This window comes from Dunckerocampus dactyliophorus, chromosome 3, assembly GCF_027744805.1.
Source record: "Dunckerocampus dactyliophorus isolate RoL2022-P2 chromosome 3, RoL_Ddac_1.1, whole genome shotgun sequence".
In the NCBI taxonomy this organism is placed as follows: Eukaryota; Metazoa; Chordata; class Actinopteri; order Syngnathiformes; family Syngnathidae; genus Dunckerocampus; species Dunckerocampus dactyliophorus.
Genome location: NC_072821.1, coordinates 17,343,033 through 17,351,949, shown reverse-complemented (window position 1 = coordinate 17,351,949; position 8,917 = coordinate 17,343,033). Strand labels below are relative to the sequence as shown.

Here is an 8,917-nt window from a genome sequence, read left to right as displayed (position 1 = left end):
TGTAGAGTTACTGCTGTTAAGTGTAAAAACCATATAACATCATTAAGATTCTGTTGGACAAATGCAAATTAACTACATATCTTCCATCTTTACATATCTTTATTTTTTGTAGCACAAAACCTATATATACACACGTGGACAAAATTGTTGGTAACATTCGTTCAATGAAAGAAAAACTCACAATGGTCACAGAAATAACTTGAATCTGAAAAAAGTAATAATAAATAAAAATTCTATTAAATTTAACTAATGAACATCAGACATTGCTTTTCAACCATGCTTCAACAGAATTATTGAAAAAAACAGAAACATGAAACAGGCCTGGACAAAAATGATGGTACCCCTAGAAAAGACTGAAAATAATGTGACCAAAAGGACATGTTAATTCAAAGTGTGTCCACTAACAGGTGTCTACAACCTTGTAATCAGTCAGTGGGGCTATACTGTAGATAGGACTACAGTCAGTCACTCTGCTGTTTGGTGACATGGTGTGTACCACAGTCACTCTGCTGTTTGGTGACATGGTGTGTACCACACTCAACATGGACCAGAGGAAGCAAAGAAAAAATTGTCTCTGGAGATTAGAAAGAAAATTATCGACAAGCATGTTAAAGGCTATAAGACCATCTCCAAGCAGCTTGGTGTTCCTGTGACAACAGTTGCACATATTATTCAGAAATTTAAGATCCATGGGACTGTAGCCAACCTCCCTGGATGTGGCCGCAGGAGGAAAACTGATAACAAACCAAAGAGACGGATAATACGAAAGGTAACATAAGAGCCCAGAAAAACTTCTAAAGAGATTAAAAGTGAACTTCAAGCTCAAGGAACATCAGTGTCAGATCGCACGATCCGTCGTTGTTTGAGCCACAATGGACTTAATGGGAGAAGACCAAGGAGGACACCACTGTTGAAAACAAGTTAAAAAAAAAGCCAGACTGGAAGTGGCCTTCTATGAGCCCTGACCTTAATCCTATTGAGCATCTTTGGAAGGAGCTGAAACATGCCGTGTGGAAAAGGCACCCTTCAAACCTGAGACAACTGGAGCAGTTTGTTCACGAGGAGTGGGCAAAAATACCTACTGAGAATTGCAAAAGTCTCATTAACAGTTACAGGAATTGTTTGATTGCAGTGATTGCCACAAAAGGTTATGCAACAAAATATGAAGTTATGGGGTACCATCATTTTTGTCCAGGCCTGCTTCACGAGTTTTTTTTCAATAATTCTGTTGAATGGTTCAAAAGCAATGTCTGACGTTCATTGGTTAAATTTCCATAATTTTTTAATTACTTTTTTCAGATTCAAGTTATTTCTGTGACCATTGGGAGTTTTTCTTTCATTGAACAAATGTTACCAACAATTTTGTCCACATGTGTATATTCACATGGTATGGCAATCCAGAAAAAGTTCAACACTATCTTGAGAAGCGTTTATTACTCAAACTCAAGCAGAAGTAATGTAGAGGAAACATTACATTTAATGTGCTGTACAATCTTAAAAAAAAAGACAAATGAGGGATTAGGCTACGTTCATACTTCGTTAGAATGGGTACAGTTGGGGTGTGAAATTTACAATGATAAAACATTTTTAATTTCCCAAAAAACAATGATAGCTACTATACTATAGTGGTCAATTACTTATTTACACTACTGTATCATGGCATTTACATGCAAGTGTACAAAAGCGTCATAGCAATTCAAGGTATCAAGGAGACAATACACACAACTTTACAATAAAATAATGAAGGCACAAAAATTCAGCAAAAAATACAGTATATGTAGCTTTAAATAATTAAGATAATGTAACAGATAATTTGCTATAAGGGCACAAACACCACTGTCCCTTTAAGAGCTATTTCCGTATACTACAGCTATTTTTGCAAGCATTACTAAAAGAAAAAAAAGTGGTCCACTTGCAGAAAAATATTGTAAATAAAAATAAACAATTCTAGAACAACTAACTCAATAACCTACCAGCAGGCCTCACCCTCAGTCTTTCATCAACATTTTAACTTCATCAACAAACCAGTAGAGGGGGCTCATACTCACATTTCAATTTCAAAGCATTTCCAAACTACCGGGCGTGATTTCTATACAGTACTTCCAGAAGTTGTATTTCATCAGTCCTACATTGTTACATTTTGTGAATACAATTTTGTTTTGGGACCATCTTTGAACTCATCTTTATAGCTAATCAAGGCAGATACAATTTTTCAGGAGTTGGACAACGAGGAAGCCAATAACTCCCAGTTCAAGTGAAGTGTGCATGCTCTCAGAAACACAGGTGTTTTCACAGCTCCATTCAGATGACGACACTGGTGCCACTGCGAGAGCTCTTAACCTGAGAGAAACACACACTACCTTTAGATGAACTTTTCTGACAGCCAACCACGTCAAACTGAATATTGAATATTGTGCGCAAGTCTGTTTTTGGTAAGTGTGATGCAGCATGGCAACTACAGCAGTGATTTCCTTACAGAGTAGTGTTCGTTCCTCCGTGGTCCTGGTTTATGTCCAGGCTCGTACTCAGTGTAGCTGGGAGGTTTCTCGTTCCATCCTCCACCTCCTCTTCTTGCCCCTCCTCTCCTACTACTGTCCTCATCAGAGCTCCAGGACCCTCTAGGTCGGCGTGCTGCTGGTGGGGAGTATCTTCCTCTGGACCTACTGTCAAAGAGATCATCTCTGGATCGGGATCGAGGGCGGTCCAGGCCCCCTCGTGCCCCACCACGCGGCCGTCCATCCAGTGATTCCTCACTGTAGCTCCTAGGAATGCCTCTCGACCGAGGTGGTGAGGGATAACGTCGACCAGTTTCGCCACGCTCTTCACGAAGTCCAAAGCCGCCACGACTGCTATCACTGGAGCTTGGGGGGCGTGTCTTAGGTGCAGGGGGCGGCACCCTGCCTGGCTGCGGCTCTCGTAGTTGTGGAAGGGTGATGACACGGCGGTCCACTGGCTCATTGAGGCCAGATATCATGCTGGGAGGCCCGGGTGAAAATGGGACACTTACAGGCAACTGATGGGAAGGAGGTGGAAGATGCTGCATGTGGGGGGGTGGAGGCGGCTGTGACTGATGGCAAGAAAGAGAAGTAATGTGAGTACAAAAAGCTAAACAAAAATCTGTTGCACACAGAAGTGGTCACTGTCCCAACACGGCTGAATGTTTGTCTTCTGCATGTAAAAAAGTGAAAAGTGGCCGGATTCTCTCTGTTACATCCGTCTCACTTGACGTATGTCCATTGTGCGTGTGCTAACTTAATCTCATGCCGCACAGATAGACTACTACTGTATTTTTTGCCATTTTTCTTTCACCTCATATTTGGTCTCAAATGCAGATACTATGTGGGAATGTATAAAGGTAAGTTTTAATGACTTATTCAGTGCTAATGTGCACATTTGTCTCAAGTTAGTTCATACTAGCACACTGCCTTTTACCACACTCGTTAAACAGCGATAGAATAATCTCTCTGGAAAAACCTGGCTGGAATTTGACTGGTGGATGGTGGGTCGGCATTCATTTTGTGCTTTTAATTTGATGTTATCCATGTCTTAGTTTTACACAATATATAATAAATAAGATAAATTAGATCGCTATAATGTACAACCCCCCCCCCGGTCCGTGGGAGATGGGTGTGAACACAAGCCGGTCCGTGGGTCAAAAAAAGGTTGGGGACCACTGCCCTAGGGGACCGGAAAGAGAGGTGGACAGGAAGTGACATCGGGCCGCAAAGTAGCCCATGTTTTTATAAGGGATTAGTGTAGCCTGTTGTTGTGGCAATCAAGTCTTGACGTTTGTTTGTCTCATTGAACATTAAAGTAACACTACTGACACCAGTGTAAAATACTGCATTTCATCAACGTCTTTAAATGCGTCTTGTGAATGCCTTATACCGTATGTGTTTAGTTCATTCAGCCATTTTTATGCTTTAAAATGCTTAAATTTGGCAAAAATTACTTGCTTAAATGGTTTTTTTGTTTGTTTGTTTGTTTTGTTTTTTTTACCAAGAATAGGTCGCATTCAACCACAAAGCAGCATGATTTATTCAGATATTTTTGAAAAACGGTGAAGTCCGTAGGATGAAGCCGCGAAATTCAAACCATAAAGTGGCGAGGGACGACTATCAGAAATTTTGCCAACTTAGCTAAGCAACTTAGCATTGTTGCTATGTTTAGCAAGTAATCAGACCCCTCTAGATACTCTTTCAAAAAGTGACTAGCAACAAATCTAGTCAAAATACTTTTGAAGACTCTCAAACGGGTGGGACGTTCCTGGGATTTAACTGGTTTAGAGTGTTTAGGTGTGTGCGTGTTCAAGTTAAATAACATGACAGTTTGTCTTCTATTTGGTGGATTTATTAAGCTGTGGAAGTGTCGGAGAAAGTTATGTATAGGTTTCACTTTTGGGTCTCATAGCACATAACTGCCGCATTAAAGGACCGCCGAACAAAGTGCAAAATCTTAATGCTCGATGAAAAATATCTATGAAACAAAGACAAACAATCTAACAGAGATTCTGACATGAAAGCACACATCGCTCTTTAACGAGCATCGAGTGCTGCTGTGGGCCCCACGTCCATCTCAAAGCACTGACAGGCGGCATGTCTCGTTTGTGAAATAAAAAAAAAAAGAAAAAAAAAAGTGACAAAAAGGAAGTTAATTTGTAGTTCTAAACATATTTGTTGTTCTTTCAATGTTTTTTCTCCTCCCACAACCTAATTCCTATCTCCTACAGCGTCCATTACAATTACATGCAAATTCATCATGGCCAATTATGCAAATCAGACGATAACCTCATTACATCCCCCTCCCCACCACTGCCACAAACGGATAGCAGTCCTGCGGGAAACACTTTTTCTCATTCATCAAAAGAGCTTTCTGATTCATGTTTGTTGAAATAAATTGTCTGCTGCATGCTTTTTCAATTCATATGCACCATAATGACCAGTATACTGTGTATGACGACCATGCACATCAGGCCATCCCTCTTTTTCCCAAGAGTTTTTGGAAACAAGTTAAACTGCACAATTTGGAGTGGCCAACCTAAGGCACACCTGTGCAATAAATCAAGCTGTCTCATCAGCATCTTGATATGCCACACCTGTGAGGTGGATAGATTATGCATCATGAATGCTCACCAACACAGATTTGTGAACAATATTTACCACAGGCCTTTTGCATACGTACAAAAAGTTTTAGATCTTTGAGTTCAGCTCATAAAAAATGGGAGCAAAAACAAAAGTGTTGCATTTACAATTTTGTTGAGTGAATTTTTTTTTTTTTTTAAGACAACAATTGAACAAAGGCATTTCAAAATCCTGTTGAGGATTCCAATTGCTAATTAACTAATACTGAGGTGAGGAAGTCTAGTGAAAACCCTGGATTACATCACAATAAAAGCAAGTTACATACCTGGAGCAGAGGACTGGTCACGTCCATCCCCCTCACCTGACTCTCCATGTAGTCAAGCATCTGATTGGTGGTGGCAGGGGTGTGGCTTCCGTGGACACTTGGGGTCGGCATGCTGTAAGCAGAGGACTGCGGCGGTGGGAGAGGCATAGCCTTCAAAGGGATGCTTTTGCCTGATGCAGATCCTATTGAAACAAATCAGAGGTGCAAATTAGCAGATTTTAGGCTGAATAAACCAACAGTATCGGAGCCACAGGATTATATTATTTCTTTATTGTGTATTTACCTGCATATAGGACTGGGTTCATTTGAGTGGATGGAACATGGCTCATTGGTGCATATACAGGCTGTCCTCCCATCCAGGGAGCCATGGCCCTCTGAGCCTCCTTCATCATGCGATGCTGCATTACCGCTGGAAGAAATGTATTTTAACCATGCGATTTACATGTACGTCTTTGTTTTTTAAGATCACTATGAAACAAAAAACGCTGGGAACAATTTCTATCGCTGGGGGACGCTATACAAAACACAATACGTTGGCTGATTATCATCACTAGTATGATCTCAGTCAGTCATGTTACGAATCAAACAAGTAGTTCACCTATTATCGAAGGAATGTCATCAATAAACATCATAAAGTCAAAGTTTCCATGAACATTCTTCCCTGTTATCTACCTTTTTCAGGGCAGCAGCACTGCTGTGGGCAGCAGGGGCAGCGCACGTAGCAGCAGCATCTCTGAGGACAACACTGGCAGCAGCAGATGCCAAACAGGATGATGAGCAGCAGAGCACCAATGATGATGAATAGCACTGTTAACCAATCTGAGAAAAAGAGAGTGGGAGAGCCATGCATGCTGAAGGTGTGTCTAAAATAATACACTTCTTGTCACAAATCACATGACATGAACATGTAGCTACAGTATTCTCAAAATATAAGTTTTCTTACGATATACAATGAGTTTGACTTCTCTGTCTGAGTCCCCAGTGGTGTCTCCAGCTGCATCAACTGCACAGAAGTACACACCGTTGTCCCACCACATGACCTCATTGATGACCAGATCTGCCCCTGCACAAACACACAAACATGTTATTTTCCCATTGGTTTTCCAACAAGTGGATACCTTTTGTATGTAAATGTATCTGGCATAATTACAGTATGTTTTATATAGAAACAGGATTTCTCCACAGGAACAGAACCAAGGTCCACCATTGAGCTATAATTTATGTCTGCTTACTGTATGTCTGGCGACACAAATCAGGATTATAACTAAGGATTATCTTCCTCTTCAACTGTTCTATATTTGTTGCACACACCTTTCCTCAATCATTCCTAAAACCAAAACCGAAAGCAAAGAGTGACTTCACAAAAAAAGGACAGCGAGAATACCTAAATACTAATAAAAGTTGTACTTAACAAAATGAAATAAATATCAGACTGACTAGAGTCATGGTATGATGTGCTATGGCAGGGGTCACCAACGTTTTTCCTTGTGAGAGCTACTTTTAGAAAATGAAAGTGGCCACAAGCTACTCTTTTTTGTAGAAATGATTTTCATATCTTATTTCAACCCAAACAAATCAAATATCCTTGTTTTACCAAAACATTCACAAAATGCTGGTATCCACAACTCACATTTTATGTTTCAGAATACATTTCTTTCTAGTGTTCTTACATTAACTGAAAACCTGAATGAAAAGCAGGCATGCGGGCGCCTCATGTGGTCGTGGGGGGCTGCCTGGTGCCCGCGGGCACTGTGTTGGTGACCACTGTGCTATGGTATGAACTCACTATTCTGGATTGAGATCTTGCGTTCACGGTATTCCGCACCAAGAATCGGCTCATTAGTTCCTCTCCTCTGAATCACAGTGCGCACTGTACGCTGACGATCGGGACAGTCGTTTGAGGGGTCTTGCCCCAACTGGAGGGCAGCCTGGTATGCTACAGAAAGAAAAAAAAAAAGTACCCATAGGTAATCATGTTATTTGCATCCATTAGGACTACAGTGGTCAAAGTCATGCTTATGAAGCTGGAACTCTTGTACAGAGTTCGCAGCATATGTTGACATTTCACAACAATTACAACATGATGGTTGTAATCTAAGACGGCCTTACTGCTCAATGCAATCACAACGCAAACACAAACAACAAACACACAGTGTAATAAATATCATGTCACAAAGTATTCAGGAAAACAGGGCATGACCAAAACAGAAAATAATGAAAATAATAGCAAAAATAATAAATACAAGAATGAAAATGGCTAATCAAGTGAAACAAGTTAAGAGCAATGCAAATGTTTCATGGACAAAAATGCCAGCGTTCACCATCCGAAAGGGAACTCTAAGTGGATTACGATGAGGATATATAACATGTTTGGAGTGACGTCTACGGTACATGTGTCTTACATGTGGAGTAGTACTCCAGCACAGGGTCCTTGCAGAAAGACTTGAACCTCCAGGTGAGTAGGACATCTTGGGGGTTTGCAGACGTGGTGTAGTCACAGCGAAGGATGACTGAGGCAAACAGAGCAGTGCTGCGCTCCTGCTGGGAGACTATCACCTGAATACACGTCGACACTGGAGGGAGGGCAAACACAGTTTCACATACAATAGTCCATTACGTATATGTTTGACAAGTGGGGACAATGTAAAGATCAAAATAAAAGAGGGGGGTAAGAATGCATCTGTGTTGTTGCTCAAACAGGGAGCTCATCTCAAAGTGACCCAACCAGAAAAACTGGTGACACAAAGTAACAGGAAGTGAAACTAGCCAACAAACATTAGGGTGGCTGGGATGAAACCAAGTCATCTTAAACCCCGAAATGAGCTTTTCACGTCATCTGGAACACTTTGAAAACACTGCGGGGTGCTATTAAAACACCACTAGTCCAGCCTTATTTTATACTAGAGGCTGCATTTCTAGTTAAAATAATAACCTACTTAAAAATTATAAATGGTTTCAGTAAATGGTTACGTCAAAAAAACATTCATCATGTGGCCTAATTAACAAACACTTAAAATTGGGTCAGAACAGCCTGACGTACAGTATACAAAATAAATCCACGATAAAACAATTAACGACACAATTAACCAACAATTTGACAATGACAGAAAAATGAGGTACCTTTTAGCAGCGACAAGAGGATGACGGCAGCTAAAAATCGCCGCATCGTGTTCGAGGTTCGCTGACACGTGACACGCACCTGGACTAAAACTAAAAAAAACACGCCAAAACAAAAAAAAATCAAAATCAAAATAGTAATAAAAATCCACCGTTTTGAAGATGTGCTTAAGAGCTGCTATTCATGGCGGCCTCTTGATGCTTGAGTATCTGCCTGACTAAAGTCACATGTCAGGCCACACCCCGAAACAGGTAAAAGTGACATCACTACTAGGTAACCGGAAACCGCGAACTGAAATCCAATGACTCGTCTACAGTGTGTGTATGCTTTGTTTGAAAATACTGTATAGATTTTTAAACGTTTCCCATTCTCTTTGTAGATATTGTCATTTTT

At 40.7% G+C, this 8,917-nt stretch overlaps 1 protein-coding gene across 1 annotated transcript; it reads right to left on the bottom strand.

The window, feature by feature from the left end:
- Window positions 1-1,394: 1,394 nt before the first annotated feature.
- Window positions 1,395-8,737, bottom strand: LOC129178718 (immunoglobulin-like domain-containing receptor 1). Its single transcript, XM_054771206.1, has 9 exons — window positions 8,527-8,737; window positions 7,809-7,979; window positions 7,193-7,342; window positions 6,350-6,469; window positions 6,079-6,225; window positions 5,690-5,815; window positions 5,407-5,588; window positions 2,477-3,067; window positions 1,395-2,340 (listed from the first exon to the last, which is right to left on the bottom strand). The coding sequence occupies exons 1-9, from the start codon at window positions 8,570-8,572 to the stop codon at window positions 2,302-2,304; spliced, it is 1,572 nt and encodes a 523-aa protein (XP_054627181.1). The 5' UTR covers window positions 8,573-8,737; the 3' UTR covers window positions 1,395-2,301.
- Between the last annotated feature and the right edge of the window lie 180 nt (window positions 8,738-8,917).